General features: G+C 37.6%; 1 protein-coding gene across 1 annotated transcript in view; it reads left to right on the top strand.

Annotated features, from left to right (window-relative positions):
• ERICH3 (glutamate rich 3) overlaps positions 1–17,615 on the top strand; it is a 113,952-nt gene that overhangs the window by 50,701 nt on the left and 45,636 nt on the right. Inside the window, exons 7-9 of the mRNA XM_027114089.1 lie at positions 1,041–1,256; positions 9,097–9,277; positions 16,981–17,167. Coding sequence (XP_026969890.1) covers positions 1,041–1,256; positions 9,097–9,277; positions 16,981–17,167 — 584 coding nt within the window. The remainder of the gene's footprint in view (positions 1–1,040; positions 1,257–9,096; positions 9,278–16,980; positions 17,168–17,615) is intronic.

The raw sequence follows: 17,615 nt of genomic DNA, 5'->3' as shown, positions 1-17,615 counted from the left end.
GTTTTTGTTTATACATTAGGTGCTTTTAATCATTAAGGTAATACATGTTGACTAAACTTATATGCCCTCACCACCCCACAATGATTCAAATCCACAAAGGAAACCCTGTGTTCCGAGTCTTCCAGTCATCCCTGATTTTATCAAAATCCATATATAAATTATTTAAAAGAAATGTAAGATCACACTGTATGGACCTTTTTATGTCAGGACTCTGGACAAATAGATTAACACTATTCTTTTTAAAGCCTGATGAGAATCTATTATCAGAACAAAGCAAAATTTAGTTAAATATCCTCCTACTGATGGATTTGGTGGTTCAACTAAACTTTTTTTTCTTTTTCTTTTCTTTTTTTCATGGAAAGGCATTTTATTTTAAATATAGCAGCATGGGCATGTCAATCCCAAACTGATCAACTAAATTTTTTAGACATATGTGTGTGTGCATGTGTGTGTCTGTGTGTATCCTTATACACATTTACATAAGTGTACTTGTGTAGTTATCTGGGTGAAATTTATTCCCACAAGTTGAATTTCTAGGAGAAAATAAGCTGAATAGAGACTTTGGGTCAGAGTCTGGGGTTTTGGTTCCTTGAAACCATATTACCAAGGAATGTTATAACACCTGGGTGGGTGAAATCAGTGTAAAAAATGTGCAAATACCCTATCGTTAAGTGAACTATCCAATCCTATCTCAAAGTATAACACTTCGAACTTCTTGATTTTAAATTGTTTAATTGTACTGGGTCCCCATAGATTTAATGGATTGTTGAGGGAAAATCCCCAAAATACTATAAAAATGCCATCACTGTATGTTTGGTTTAAAAAATATACTTAAATAAGGTTAGAAATCCATGAAAATTTAATTTGCTATGGGTACTACAAAATCCATTTTTCAACAGATTGAAGTGTTTTAAGTTTGTCTATTGATATCAGTTGTGTTTGCACACAATGTCAATCATACAGTCTTGTCTTTAATTTTGGGTTATGTTGGGTCACCACTTCTACTTCACTTGTTCTTATGTCATGAAATGTGATTACAGGGCAAGAAGGCAATGATGAAGTTCAGGAACTCCATGGACAATTCACAGGGAATGAATCGATATCGATTTCCAAAGATTAACCATTACATGATGCCTATTCCTCCTCCACTTCCTCCCCCTAATGGAAAAATCACAAGGGAAAATAGACCTGAAACATGGAGAAGAAGAGTTCGTCCAACCACTGCTCCAAATGGCTTAGAACCTCTCTTTACCAGGGTGATTATAGAATCAAATTTTCTTTTATTAATTTAGCACCGATTACATTGCACTATTAGATTTCTAGATGAAATCTAAGGAAATCGAATGCAAAATGACTTGCATAAAGAAATATAATAATTTTATAAATGTAGTAATTGTAAGCTTGAATGAATCTGAAACCAAATATTTGAGTAATTCAGTTGAGTAATTTAGCATAATTGAGAAAAAAATCAAGTAAATCTTGTATTCCAATTTAGTTTGTATTATACCCATTTCCAAATCATTTATTTCCTTTAATTTGCCCATTCAATCACATGTCAGGAAGTATTTTAACATTTAATTTGTGAATATTCAGGGACTTAAATATATCGAAAAACACAGTGTACCATATAAAATAATTATTAACACTCACTTTTAATAATTTTGGCAAATTACTGTATAATATTCATAAATATTTTCCTTTCAGTGTTCTTAAAATATATTGTAGCTTGTTGTAATCATTCCTTAAAATGCTGATAAAGAAAATGGTCCTAAGGCCAGTTATACTTTATACAGATACAGGCTAGTATGAAGGCAAAAGATCTCTTAAGTTTTGGAGTGTAAGTATACAACTAATAGCAATTATATGTAACTTTTGTGGTTATTAGCAGATGGCTGGGTCAACATTTCACCTGATGGAGAATCAGGGAGCGAAGTGTCAACATTGCATGTTGACGGCATGTTGGCTTTCCAAAACCAGCCTCGTTCAAGTGCTCTGTTTACCGCTTGTCCACATCTCCCTCCCAGCAGCTTGCCTCACCAATAACTTGCCTCACCAATAACCTTCTCTAAAAGTTGAGACTGTCTTCCTTGTGCTTGCTCAAATTTCCTCCTTTCAATCCACCTTTCACTAATTCTTTCTTTGTTACGGTCTCTGAGAGAGCCTGTACCCCCCATCTCCGAGGCCCACCCTCTGCCCTGTTCCTTGATCTTATCCTTTTCCACTGCCATGGCACTTTGCACTGTCTGTCATTCTCCTCTCCTATTTGGATTTTTATTCCTTCCTCTAGTATTCATCTGTGTCTCTCAACATACCCAGGCATAGAGTAACCAAGTCCTTTCCTCACATTCTGTAGCCTGAGACTTCTGTTTTCTCCTTTCCTACTGCAGAGTTCTCTGAAGAGTAGTTTACTGTAGCTTAGTCTAACAAGCAACCCCTGGCAACTCAGCTTACATTTAATTTCTTTTTCTCATTATTGTCTGTTGCTGGTCAATGGCAATTCTGGGACCCAGACTGGATGAGTAGTCCCTGTCCTGGGGTATTTGGCCTTGTGGACAGCAGAGCCATGGAATGCTCTGAAGATTCCATTCAGGAGTGACACATGTCACTTACACTTGAATTCCATTACCAAAGCCTGACAGCAATGGAGTGGAAGTATCATCCTCTCATAGAGACATGCAGTGAATATTTGGGGGCAATGATAGAATCTACCAGATCCACTAAAACTTACTTTGAATTCTTTGAATGCTGGCATTGTTCTCTACCAGGCCAACAAACATGCTCTCTTGAAGGCTGTGGCCCCCACTTGCAAAAATGGTGACTTCCTCATCATCCTCATTTGGTGGCAGCATTCGATTTTCTGATGCTAGAATATATTACTAGGGCGAACTCTACCTGGTCATACTTTATAAAACATGTTTAAATCTCATATAAACCATAAGAATATGTAAAATCTATATGTTCAAGTTAAACAACAATCAAACACCTGTGTATATGCCATTACTTTCCAACAAAGTAGAACACTTTTGTCATACGATAAACCCCCTGTTTCCTACCCTGTCACATCTTCTTCTCCTTCCCAGAGCAACCACTATTCTGACAAATGTGTTAACTGAGTCCCTGCTTTTCTTTGGAGTTCTATTACTTGTATGCATAAAACCTCAAAATAAGCGCAAACCTAGCATTGCAATGAAAGAATAATATATCTAGGAGAAAATAAACTGAATAGAGTCTTTGGGTCACTATCTAGGTTTATTTCCTTGACAGTTTTAAGAGCCCCTTGTGGGGAGGTGAGAGAGGTCAGGTCATGAGTGTGTCCTAGAAAAATGGGGCTCACCAGAGTCAAGGCATCTAATGAGGTCCTCGTGTGGGCCAGACACTGGACGTCCAGGAGGAATATGATCAGGCAAATGGGCTTCTGTAGTTGGGCAAAGAGGAGAGAGCAGCAACTTCTCCACCCTGTGGTCATGACAAGTGAAGCACGGATAAGCATCTGAGCTGGCTTCCCCTGGGCATTCTATTTCAGATTGGAAACACAGCAGGTGTCAGCAGGCATCCTGGCTCTGACAGACCTTGGCATGTCTGGCTTTTGAGTTCACAGGGCTTCAGTCTGACTTGGTCTTTTTTTTTAACTTCTGTTCTCTCTTTTTGGAATCCTTATTTTGAGAATGTTGGGACTACTAGACTGATGCTCTAATATTCTTAGCTTTTCCCTCCCATTTTCTACTTCTTTGCCTTTTTGCTCTACTTGCTGAGAGATTTCTTCAATTTTATCTTCCACACATTCCATTTAAATTTTTATTTTTTCTTTTTTAAAATTTTATTGAAGTATAGTTGATTTACAATGTTCTATTTAATTTCTGCTGTACAACAAAGTGACTCAGTTATACATATATATATTCTTTTTCATATTCTTTTCCATTATGGTTTATCACAGGATACTGAATATAGTTCCCTGTGCTATACAGTAGGACCTTGTTGTTTATCCATTCTATATATAATAGTTCGCATCTGCTAATCCCAAACTCCCAATCCTTCCCTCCCCCACCCCCTTCCCCTTGGCAACCACAAATCTGTTCTCTATATCTGTGAGCTATTGACATTTTTCTTTTCCTGCCATATTTTAAATCCTAGAACTCCTTTTAGTTCACTGAATGTAATTTAGAAAGCATCTTATTCTTGTTCTGCATGATTTTGATTCTTTGGTACTTGTGGAGACTTGCTTTGTGGGCTAAGATATGTTCAGTCGTTGTAAAAAAATGTGATTCTTTAATTGTTGGGAGCAGAGTTCTATAAATGTTCAATAGGTAAGAAATGTCCAATTATGTCATTCATATTTTTACATCCTTACCATTCTTTTTTATCTGCTTGGTCTCTTAGTTCCTGAGTTCTAGTGATAATTCATTCTCTGTAGTTGTGGATTTGTCAGTTTCTTCTTGTAATTAGTCAAGTTCTGCTTTGTAAATGTTGAGAATACCTGGTTATATGCTCTCAGATTTGGGATACTTTACCTTACTGGTGAAGATATTCTTTATTATTAAAAAATGATCCTCTTTATCCCTTATTACTTTGGCCTTAAAATCTATTTTGTCTAATAGTATTTCTCCTTATTTTCTTTAGATAATATATATGTATATATATACATAAATATATATTTATATTTATACATATATATTTCTTTTACTTTCAGTTTTTCAATGTCTTTAAAGCTTTAGACTTTAAATGTGTTTATGCAGCATATGTGTGCTTTGCATTTATCGCAACCCGAGAATCTCTGTTCCTTTAATAAGTGGGTTTAGTCTAATGACATTTATTTTATTTAGTGGTATATTTAGATTTATTTCTACCATCTTAGTTTGTATTTTCTACTTACCATGATTTGTCTTTAATAGTAGCATTTTATGCTGTTATTGCCTTTTCCTCAAAGCTTCCCTCTCTTGCCTCCATGGCACTCTACTTTCACGGTTCTTTGTTCTCTCCTTTGACCTCTCATCTTGCTCCTCTGTGCCTCTTTCATCTTCACCCCTAAACCTGGCCATCACCATAGGCTTAGACCTTGACACTTGTCTTTCTATTCAAAATGCGGTCACCTTTCCACATGGCTTCGGTAGCTTTCTAGATGTCTCTTGGACCTGTCACTAGCTCCTAGGTCCTGGGGTTTAGAATAAAATTGGCACAGTGTGGTAAATTATGCATTTTTTTTTACAGTGTACAGTTCATGGTTTTATTATATTCAGAAGTTAGGCAACCATAAGCACCATCTAATTTCAGAACTTTTTCATCACCCCAGAAAAAAAGAAACCCATATCCATAAGCAGTCATTCTCTAATCTTCCTTTCCCTACCCCTTAGCAACTACTAATCTACTTTCTGTCTCTATTGATTTGCTTATGGATATTTCATATTAATGGAATCATGCAATAAATATTCTTTTGTGTCAGGCTTCTTTTACTCAGCATAATGTTTCGAAAGTTCATCTATGTTGCAGGTTGTATCAGTACTTTCTGTTTGTGGCTGAATAATATTCCACCATATGGTTGTACCACATTTTGTTTATCTCATTGTCAGTTGATGGGCATTTGGGTTGTTTCCACTCTTTGGCTATGAGTAGTGCTGCTATGAGCATTTGCCTGCAAGTTTTTGCATAGACATATGTTTTCATTTCTTTGGATGTATACCTAGGAGTGGAATTGCTGGGTCATATGGTCACTCCAAATTTTACTTTCTGATGAACTGCCAAACTGTTTTCCCAAGTGACTACACCATTTTACATTTTCATCAACAGTGTATGAGGGTTCAAATTTCTCCACATCCTCAGCAATACTTGTTACTGTCTTTTGATTCTAGCTGTACTAGTGGGTAAGTGGTATCTTAACTGTGTTTCAAATTTGTATTTCTCTAATGACCGATGACATTGAGCATCTCATCCATGCCAATCGTGCACTTTTACTTTAGTATTTAGATTTATTTTATTTTGATCTAGAAAAGATTCATTTAAGGAGAGATGGCTCTCATGATTAATTTACACATTAAATTCATTCTTTCATTTCATGACTACTGTCCCAAAGCATCCTTCAAATGCTCTTAAAAGGTAAGAAAGAGGTAAATGAAAGCGGTAAAGAAATGTGGCTTGCTGGTGACCACCTGTTCCTCTGTGAATGTATAGAACAGGGTCCCTGGCTTCTGTGGTCTGTGTCTCTAGGCCATGATCCACGAACTTCCTACTCACCTTTCAAGCATCTGTAATTACACAGGGCTTATCTGGAGTCTAGGAAACCAAATGATAGGGTGTAGATCTTACAGCCCAGCACATTGCTTCTGTGCCCTGTTGCTTTATAATTTGGAGATATAATACCTGCAGAGTTTTTTTTAATGCTTTTACAGAATCTATGTGACTAGTTAGATTTTGCTCTGAGGTTTACCTCATCATCTGCAGAAATTCTGTGTTTCCACTCAGGACTGCTGGTCACCTACTCCACACAGCAGCCTACTGAAAATGTGGATGGTACTATAAATAGTGTTTATATATGTGAAAATACAGGCTTTCAAATAAGAACCTACTTAATTATTATGCTTATCAATTAAAAAATAAAACAGTTTGTTTTAAGTTTTTATATGCTTTATGATAGAGAAAGCAAAGAACTTCTCCAGGCATGAACTAGTCTGGGGCTTTCTCCATATCTGGTTGAGGCCCCCTATCTATTTCCTAGACTCCAGATAAGCCCTGTGCAATTACAGATGTCTGAAAGGTGAGTAGTAAGTTAGCAGATTGAATCAGGAAGCAGAGGGTTAAAGGCAGGAGGGGGAGAAGAGAGTAAGCAGAGTCCATCTCAGTAGTAGTAGATTCTACATAATGATGTTAAATTAAACTTTGTAGAATAGCTCCCAACATGTTTCTCCCCTGCTTAAAACCTTTCACTAGCTTCGCCTTTCCTAATGAAAGCGAGTAATTCTTCTGCCTGACTTTTAAAATGTCAGTTTTATGATTATTCGGGTGTGTTGAGACTTATAGGTCAGAAGACACTTGCCTTTAAAAAGACAGTTTGTCCCTTACAGTTCTCAAGAGGAAGGGACATGCCTGTTTATTTTAGTCAGAATTCCATCTTGAATATTGTTTGACACATATCTGGGCACTGTCTCTCAGCCAAGTTGATAAATAAAATTAACCATCACACCAGGCCATGCAGGGCCACCCAGGGAAGCACTAGGGCTGTCAGGAGAGGCGTGGGAGGAAAAGGTGGGAAAGAGCCTCTGTTGTGGTTTCCGAGGAAGAATTGGGCAATGCAGGGTAAGCAGGCATAGGATGGGATAGTATGAATGATTTTGGCAGACTCTGGTGTTGGGCTGTCCTGAGTTGTCTGGTACCTGGTGCTGGGGCAGGGGAATATTGGCCCAGAGTGTTAGAGGCAGGGTGAGGGTGGATGTGGGCTCTCAGTTGGTTAGTGTGTACATGATAAATGTTCTCTCCAGGGAGCTTGGAGCTGAATTTGCCTTAGGCTGGTGATTGTGGGTTGGGTTGCACATGTGCATGTCACGTTCCACAGTTGCTCAGGCAAGAGGAAACATGAGATGACTTTGTAACCAAGAGCCAGGCCTGCCATCATCCCTTTGCTTTCAACTGTGACTCAAGGAGATGTTTCTAATCTGCAAAGAATTATCCAGTTTGCTGATTTACGTTCATGGCTCCTGGTGTCCCTGAAATATTTCTCTTGATTATCTATTTGGGAGCTCTGTCCACAGGCAAGACAATTTGCTCAAACTTTAAATCTCAGACTCTCCCGCCCATTTACACTTTTCAGACTGTCATTTGCTGAATTTCATCAAATTTACTACTTCTGGTTTTTGCTTCAAAGAAATAGGAGTGAATGAGAAAAAAATCCTCTGAGGTAGAAGGGAATGGCTTTGGAGATGGAAGTATTTTAGTAGTTCCTTCAGAAATTTTTTTTGCAGCTTTGTCATTCTTAAAAAAATGCATGCTTCCACGGCATCTGTAATTCAGTGAGATCAAACTCAAATAATTGCCTTGGATTCACTGAAAGTTGGTCTCTTCACATTTTTCATTTAGCTAAAAATTGATTTTTAGAAAAGTGAAGTAGATTAAAAGTAATGCCTGGTATCTGTATAGTTCTAGAAACCTATGATATTCTTACTAGGACCTCTTAAAGTCTCTCAAGGAGCCATTCCTATTTCTCTGCCTCTTCTTCCTCTTCCTTTTCTTGCTTCTCTTTCCAGGTCTTCCTCTTAGAGGTTAGGCAAACACTATACTTATTCACTACTGTGAAAATACTTCAGAATATAAACTAGGAGGCAAGGCATTGGATATTTAATCTCTGGTATTTAAGTTTAGTGTTTATTTTATAAGTAATTTAAATTGGTCAATGCCATAGAATATCAGGTAGGTTTATGAGGTGATATTTTTTGTTGGGTTTATTGTTTGATATTAAGAATAATATTAATAATGTTGGTTTTTCATTGAACTGAATGCCTCCTGTGAAACTGGATAACCCCAGGTACCCAGCATACATTGTTCCTGATCCTGAGAGTGACCATAGAAGGAATCAAATGTGTGCATCTCCCTCGCACAAAGAATAAGCTCAGGGAAGGATGTATTGTCAGTGCTCAAGTATAAAGATAACACTCAATTACAAAAACAATTGCTAAATTACAGTTAATGTCAATTTGAATTAGAACAAAATTATGTCACCAATATTTATTTAATTAATTTGATTTGAATTTTTATTTGAGAACTAGCAAAAACAACCAAGAGTAGTTTCCTCTTCCCGTCACTGATATTTTTGTTGCATGTAAAACACAGACACCCACGTAAGATAAAAGGTGACAAACTTTGTCCAAATCCCCAGAATTTACATTAAAACTACAAAGCCAAAATGTATATATGCTATAATTGTTAAAGGCATTTGTTTTGTAATGGGCTTGACTTTTTGTGCACTGTATATAGATTGACATTTTATAAGGGTTTTGTTGCAAGGTACATAAAAATAGCCTTTTCTATTCTTTGTATTACACTCTGATTAGAAGGTGATCACACTCTGATTAGAAGGTAATTCGTTAATAAGCCCCCCTTTTTTGTTTATTCTAGGATTCAAGAAGGATTCACAAAACACCACTGCATAGTAATGCAGCTATTACAATGATCTATTTGGGGAAAAATGTGCACATAGCTTATGATCACTCAGATTTCCGGGATGAAATAAAAGTTTATCAGCAGCACTGTGGTGGGGAAAACCTGTGTGTCTACGCAGGCAAACTGCTTGAAAAAGGTACACATAAAATGTGAATGTTTTAATTGCTTGCAGTTGATGCTCTAGATAAGCTATTGTTGGTATAATATCAAAATGACTTTAATCACTCTATGAAATTATGCATATCCAGGGACTTATTAACCAGCTGCCTAAAAGTAAATCCAGATTTACTGCTCCATGATTGAAACTGAAGCAGCAATTACTCTTGCAGATTGTGGAATAAAGAAATGTGGAGTGATTTAACCCAGTAACAGATTAATCTTGAAATAGAGATATATGATCATTAAAATGTTGTACGAATAAACTGTCCCCCAATTTACAAGTTAACTGTTTGTCTTGCCATAGTGAATTGCATCATACCTTATTCTAAGAGAAAAATACCAGATTGGCAATTTGTTCTTTAGAACTATGCTGAGATAAAATCACAAATCCAATAAACCTCAGGGTGAATCACACCTAAATAATACAGTACAAAATTTGGCTACATGTTTTTATTACATTTTCATTTCCCTTTTATCATAAATCCATGTTTGTTAGCATAAGATAATTTTTGTATCCAATATAGGATTTCACATATTGTACCAAAGTGGTTTTTTTTGGTCAATATTTAGTTCTGTGGCACAGCAGTTAAAAGGAAGAGTTGTTACAGGATTATGTTTGTTATTTCCTTGCTTAAGACACTCTGTTTAGAGAGTAATAGTGTTTTTACTGATTAAAAGAAATATTTATATTTGGGTAATCTAGATATAGACTTAGGGACTAAAGGGAGGAGTTGGGGGCAAACATGAGGTTGTTACTTTTGGCTTTTCTGATTTCCTTCATCAATCAAAAACAGTGACTATTGATTTAAAAAAATTCAACTGCTTAAAGAGAACTATACATATTTAGGGATAAAATATTGAAAACTGACCAACATAAGAAAGGATAAACACTTGAATGTTGGTTTTGACTTAAAGTAAAATATTATATATTATAATGAATTATATAATGAATTATATATATTGTATTATAATGAAAAAACATTTTTCTTTATAAAAATCTATAAAATTTCTTTTTAAAAAATAATGCCAGAAACTTTTTCCCATTTTACATACTAAGCTGAAACGTAATTTACTTTGTTTCATTTTGTCATAGTATCTGAGAGTTCGTTCCTTCCATTATGTAGATGAGGAAAATGAGAGGCATCCAGAGGTACAGTGGCTCCCCAAGGTCATCCGTCCAGTTCTGAGCAGGGTTGAGAGCAGATCCCAGCCCCCTGACTAGGTGCAAGAGCCTTGTTTAGTACTATCCAGCCCCAGTTAGCTATTCTCAGTAGCAAAGGGTTTCCTATATCTCCATAACAGGAGGGGTATGAAACCCCTAATAATAGTGATTAGATACACTTATTTTTTAAAAGTATCACTTTCAACTATTAATTTTGATGAATAGCTGAAATTAGCTACAGTCTCAAATTGGAGTTAACATAATGAAATTTTCCTGGGTCTTAGATCATGCTTTAATCAATGGAGTTCATTTAAAATGGCTACTTGACTGCTGGGAAATGTGGCACATACAGATGAAAAAAGAACAAGGCTTAGCTGAATGATTTTCTGGGAGATGATGTCCACTCTGTGATAAGATTGCAAAACCAAAGGTTACGGGAGAATGTTACTTGGCTACGTGTTATTTTGCGTGCATATTGATCCCAGAACTGACTTTTTGTTATGTCATTGAACAGTCTTGAATAATAGGTTGGAATGGGGACTGAAGTAATTGAATCCTGTCCACACAATAGTTTTGTCTCAGCTTGCCCTTGATTGCCATGAAAGTAATCGTTCAAAATTGAAAAGTTGGGTGACTCAGAGTTGACTTGTGGTTCAGCAATCTTAGCAATTTAGCTGGACTGAAAATAATCTGCCCTTTTTACAAATCAAAGCTGTGCATGATTCAGTGAAATGTGAATAGGTTTTTAGGAGACTTCTGTTTTAAAAAAAGGGCCATGGGGCTTCCCTGGTGGCGCAGTGGTTGAGAGTCCGCCTGCCGATGCAGGGGACACGGGTTCATGCCCCGGTCCGGGAAGATCCCACATGCCACGGAGCGGCTGGGCCCGTGAGCCATGGCCGCTGAGCCTGCGTGTCCGGAGCCTGTGCTCCGCAACGGGAGAGGCCACAATAGTGAGAGGCCCGCGTACCGCAAAAAAAAAAAAAAAAAAAAAAAAAAAAAGGGCCTTTACAGTTAGGCTTGGAGCAGTAAACACCTTCAAAATGTAGCATTCATTAATTTCTCTTGCTTTTGGATGAGAATAACAATACAATTAATTGGGAACATGGCAAGTGCATCTTTTATTATCATAGTGATTCATGATATGTTGCAGTTTGATTTTAGACATCAGGCCACAGATCGATTGTTTATTATGTACACCTATGAAGTCATGGAATATTTCTGCTATTTGTAAAGAGTACAGTTCTTCACAGGCAGTTTTATTTATCATTCATCCTATCAAACAAGGCAGACGTTGGCCTCCAGGGTTCATGTGGATACGAAGAACAAAGTAACTTTTTTCTGGCTCTCTTATAATTCCTTTTCTGCCCCATTTTCTTGTATTTCCATAACCTGATCCTGTTGTACCTATTTGTGCATTCCTCACTACTTCTTCACAAACACAGCGGCTGCTTCACCAGCCCCTTGCCTCCTGCCTCCCCACCCCCCGCCCCGCCCCACATTGTTATCATCTTTTCCTGTGCTCTTTCCTTTGTCTGCAATAGGACAAAGGATTTTAAATTCAAAATCATATTTTAAGTTCAAACCGTATCCATCTTTTAAGATTCAGATTAAGACTGTGAAGCTTTCCCAACTGACTTTTATTCCATTTTATCCCTCTCTTTTGATGACAATGGCTCTTAATACCTAAAACCAAAGCATTTCATTGTACCTTGACTTACATTAACTGTTTTTTTCTTTTTTCTATTACTCTTTATCATATATTGACTTTTTTAGTTGTTAAAAATAGGTGTAACTTACAATCCATAAAATTCTTCCACTGTAAGTGTACAACTCACTGATTTTTAGGAATTTTATAAGGTTGTACAGCCATTATCACAGTTTTAGAACATCTCCATCACTTCAAAAAGTTCCTTTGTGCTCACTCTTTGGCATAATCTTCACTCTCATAGCCAGCCCTAGGACACCATTGATCTGCTTTCAGGCTCTACAGATTTGCCTTCTATGGACATTTCTTGTAAATGAAATCATACAATAGGTAGTATTTTGTGTCTTGCTTCTTTCACTTTGCATAGTGTTTTTAAGAATCATCCATTTGTAGCATCTGTCAATAGTTGCTCTCTTATAGCTGAGAATACATTCTGTTACATGGATATACCACATTTTATTCATCTACTCCAGTTGATGGATATTTGTATTGTTTCCAGTTTGGGACTATTATAAGTCATGCTGTAATGAATATACAAAGACAAATTTTTTTGTGTGTGTAGACATCAGTTGTCATTTCTCTTGAGCAGCTTCCTAGGAGTGGGTGTGATGGCTTTTGCTTCCTGAGTATGGGTCATACCCTTTTCAGTTTCTTTGTGTCTTTTGATATTTTTGTTGAAAACAGGACAATTTAGATCATCTATTAGAGCAACTATGGATTCCGAATTCCCACTTTCCCTCTGGAAGGTTATTCTTGGGTTTTTTATTTGTTTGTTTGTTTAGTAGCTTATCTAGAGCAAAGCTGTGAAATTCATGTCCCCTCTCCTTCGTATACAGCCACTGGTGTCTCTGCTCAGATTTTTTTTTGTTCTGTTTTTACTTTTTAGGCTAATCTCTTAGGGCTGTCTCTGTGTTTTCATAGTTTAGTGAACATTCAGTGATTTGTCAGAGGTCATGTTCAAGCACTTTGAGCCAATATAGCCTCCATCTTCTGCCAGTGAATCAGTGTGTAGGTTTATTAGTTTCCTGGGACTGACATAACAAATGTCCCCAAATTTGATGGCTTAAAACAACAGAAATTTATCGTCTTACGTTCTGGAGGCCAGAAGTCTAAAATTAAGGTCTTAGCAGGGCCATGCTCCCTCTGAAAGCGGAAGGGGAAAATCTTTCCTTGCCTCTTCCAACTTCTGGTGATTCCCCGCAATGCTTGGTGTTTCATGGCATGTAGCTCCAACACTTCAACCTGTGCTTATCCTCCCATGTTATTCTTCTCTGTGTATCTGTGTGTGTATCCTCTCCTCTTCCTATAAGGATGTCAGTTATTGGATTTAGGACAAAACAAATTCTGGATAATCTCATCTTGATCCTTCCCTGATTATATCTACAAAGACCCTATTTCAAAATAAGGTCACAATCTGAAGTTCTGGGTGGTCATGAATTTTTGGAGGGCAATATTCAACACACTGTAGTGGGTTCAGGAGTACATTCAAAGTTCAGGCAGTTTTCAAGTCTGTTCCAACTTTTATTTTCCACCAGGATCTAATGTTTCCTTTGTACACAGGTGCAAGCTTGCAATAGGACAGGGTTGTGTGAATAAGTTGGGCCAACTCCAATCCATGCTGCTTCCAGTTAGCTGGAGATGTGCAGAAAGCTTATTGAATGTGTCTATGACTGCCTTATTGCCTGTATCTCCCTGTTAAATTTCTGGCTAGTCCATTGACCTGTTGTTTGCCCTAATTAGAACTACAGTCTCAGCAGAACCTCTGACCTTCCCTGTCAGTTTGCTCTGAGATTGCTGCTTATTACTAGTAATGCCACTGACCAAGGTTTTTTTGTCTTCTGCTCCAAATCAAGTCGGCCTCTACTGACAGTGAAGCTGCTGGTTACCTATGGCCTGCCCTTCCCTTCTAGAACTGCAGTGGCAGGAGAGGGCAATGGGAGTAGCCCTAGGCAAGAATGCCACAGATTCCCACTGTTCATACCAAAAGTTCAGTACTTTTTTATGAAAAACTGCTGCTCAGTGTGTTCTAAGTCTTTGGTCCATTTTCAGAGACAAAATTTTAAGGGAAGAGGATTTGGTGACCTTACTCTAGAAGTCTGATACACTGCTTTTTGTCTCTTCTGCTAAATTATAACTTCTTGAGGGAGGAGAACACGTTTGATATTTCTTCAGTATTTTTATGTCTCTTTAGTGCCTAAAACAGTGCTACCACTGTCAGTCAACAACGAATAACTACGTTTTACAAATATTATAGGATGCTTTCTAATAGTGCCCATTATAATATTTAAGACTGCTCTGTGAAGTGGGTAAACTGAGTCACCCCCTCCACTCCACTTCCTCATGCACTCCCCCTGCCACCCTCATTTTATAGATGAGAATTCTGAAATGCAGCAAAGTTAAATGTCTCATCAAGGCACACTCAACTAATAAGTGAAGAACTGGAACATGGACCAAAATCTTCTAATTTCTGGTCTATAATCTTTCCACTACTCCATGCAGAAACCATGAAGTCAGGGTTGGGAAGTGTCACTAAATTTTAAAATATAAAATGACAAAATAAGTAACAAGGGACCAAAGGTAGAGGGTGTCAATTTCTGTTCAATAAGTTTGAAAAACAATGGAAGAAATGAAATAATATATGGATGTGCTCTCCAACCATGTGGGTACAAAATAGAAGGGCAGTCGTGTCCAAGAGCTGATCTCCTGTGCCCATTCTCAGCATTTCCTTGAGTCTACTCTCTTCCTGGGCTGGGTCCTTAGGGAGTTAAGGGGTGTGATGCTGCAGCAGAATGGATCATATTACATGAATGTCTCATTCAAGTTTCTGTAATAAGAGGAGTCAAACTAGCTTTCTAGTTAGCACTTAAAAAGTCCATATATAGGGACTTCCCTGGTGGTGCAGTGGTTGAGAGTCTGCCTGCCGATGCAGGGGATGCGGGTTCGTGCCCCGGTCCGGGAGGATCCCACATGCCGCGGAGCGGCTAGGCCCGTGAGCCATGGCCATTGAGCCTGCGCGTCCGGAACCTGTGCTCCGCAACGGGAGAGGCCACAGCAGTGAGAGGCCCGCGTACCGCAAAAAAAAAAAAAAAAAAAAAAAAGTCCATATATAAAGACAAGTGGATTTTAATATCTATTGTACCTTAGTTTCTCCAGAAACTAACTTGCCAATGTTCTCTTTCTTATTTTGTTTAATTTCACATCACAAATACTAAGGTATAAATGATGGAATTACCTTTTCAATAAGTCTATTCTTTAGTATAAGTTGCATCTGATTTAGATTTTTTAGGGGCATAGTATGGTATATACAAAGTATTTCTAGATGACTATGAAAGAATGAGTTAAAATAATGATTCACTAATTATTTATTGGAGGCTTCCTGTGCCATTGTCCTGGGATCTGGGGAAATGAAATTTAAACTCTCATGGATTTCACAAACATGCAAGGCAGCAAAACATCTAGATCAAGGTTCTCAAAGTGTGGTCCCTGGACCAGCAGCATAAAGCATCACCTGGCAACTTGATAAAAATGCAAATTCTTGTGCCCTGTAGCATCAGAAACTCTGGGGTGAGGCCCAGAAATCTATATTTTCATAAGCTTTTCAGGTGATTCTGATGCACACTAAAACTTGAGAACCACTGGTGTAGCCATATTTTAATAATAAGTGTAACAATAGGAAATATTGCAAAAGAGAGGCAAAAGTTATCAAGCCTATTATTGGTAGAAGTGGAAGAGTCCAGGGAGGCTTATTGTAGGAAGTAACATTAGAAGTGTCATGAGAAGCAGGTTTCTGAGTCACTCTGTAACATAGAGTTTCTCAGAATTGGGTTTTGGGATGTATAGGGTGAGACTTCTTCAAAAAGCATTATAGAGACTTGAAATGATTAAAAATTTTTAATTGCAAGCAGTGGTTCTTTTGTTTTTTGCTGTACTCAGGCCTCTCACTGCTGTGGCCTCTCCCGTTGTGGAGCATGGGCTCTGGACTCACAGGCTCAGCAGCCATGGCTCACGGTCCCAGCCGCTCCGTGGCATGTGGGATCTTCCCGGACCGGGGCATGAACCCGTGTCCCCTGCATCGGCAGGCGGACTCTCAACCACTGCGCCACCAAGGAAATCCAAGCAGTGGTTCTTAATTTATTGGTGAGACTTTTGGGTGGGTTAGGGATCAAGAAGGGGTCTCAAATCTAGGCAGAACTGAGAATGGATTGAAGATGGAATAATTCTGCCTCATCCATACATGTATCAGGATGTTTCAAGTCACAACTAAAGACAAAAATTTATTTAAAAGCATTACTGAGTAAAAAAATAGTCATATAAAAGCATTACTGAACTCACAGCAGCCTTTTGTTATGTACTTTATTGCTAGATAACATAGCAAGATAGAGGCGTGGAATCTAGAGAGATGTTTGGATTCAAACATTAACTCTCCCACTTATTGTATGATTTTGGCTGAATTACTGAGCTCTAAACCTAAATTTCTGCATTATGGAAACTAATGATAGTAATATTTCCACTTCATATGGTTGTTGAGAAATAACACACCCAAGGTAATTAGGCATAATGCCTGGCCATATTAAATGCTCATATAATTTTAGGTTTTATTATTTTATTACAAGTCAAAGAGTTTTATAATGCCTTGGAGTATTTATTATATATATAAGTAATAGAATGTGTTTTTGTGGTTAAAAAATTGTCCTCAAGTTAAAAAGGAGATCTAGAAAATAATATTGTACTTATATAACAGAAAAATGTGATTTAAAACATGTTAGTTCAAAGTCAGTTGCTTTCACTAATGTATTTCCTTTTTAAATTCCAGAGACCTTTCAGTTTATTTCCAAAAGGCACTATGGTTTCCCCTTCAGTCTCACCTTTTTCCTGAACGGGATACAGGTGGACAGGTTAAGTTCCTGCTGTGAATATAAGCATCGAAAAGGTTCCAGACTTGGAGGCAAACGAGGCTACTTTGGGTTTGTGTGTGTCGAGAGATCATCTCCTTGCTACAAGTATGGAAACAAATGTCCTTTGGTAGAGGGCAAGTTTTGCTACATTTTTCTTTGTATGCTTTTACTGATGTATTTCTCAGCACAATTTGTTAAGAATCATATCAATGTAGATGAGCCTAAAATATCTAAGTTAAAGGTTGTTTATCACAATCCTGTGTGTTGTATTTAAAATTATAAGATATAAAGTAGATTTTCAGATTTATTATATAGTGGGCATAAAAGCTGGTGGTGTTTCAAATTCTGTTTCTTTTCTACCTCTTCCTTTCCTCATGATGCTTTAAGTTCTGTCTCTAAAGGGAAAGAGAGAGGCTTTCCCCCCCTCATTCCTCGTAGTAATTTATTTTGAGCTGAGCTCTGGAGCATGTGTCAAGCATCTGGCTTATATAATTGCATATTATAGGTTTTGCATAATAGAGGTGTGCCTGCATTATCGTGTAGCCCCATGATC

Source organism: Aethalodelphis obliquidens, unplaced genomic scaffold (genome assembly GCF_003676395.1).
Source record: "Aethalodelphis obliquidens isolate GAN/ISIS:26980383/991018 unplaced genomic scaffold, ASM367639v1 scaffold13, whole genome shotgun sequence".
NCBI classification, from domain to species: domain Eukaryota; kingdom Metazoa; phylum Chordata; class Mammalia; order Artiodactyla; family Delphinidae; genus Aethalodelphis; species Aethalodelphis obliquidens.
This window is presented reverse-complemented; position numbering and strand designations above follow the sequence as displayed.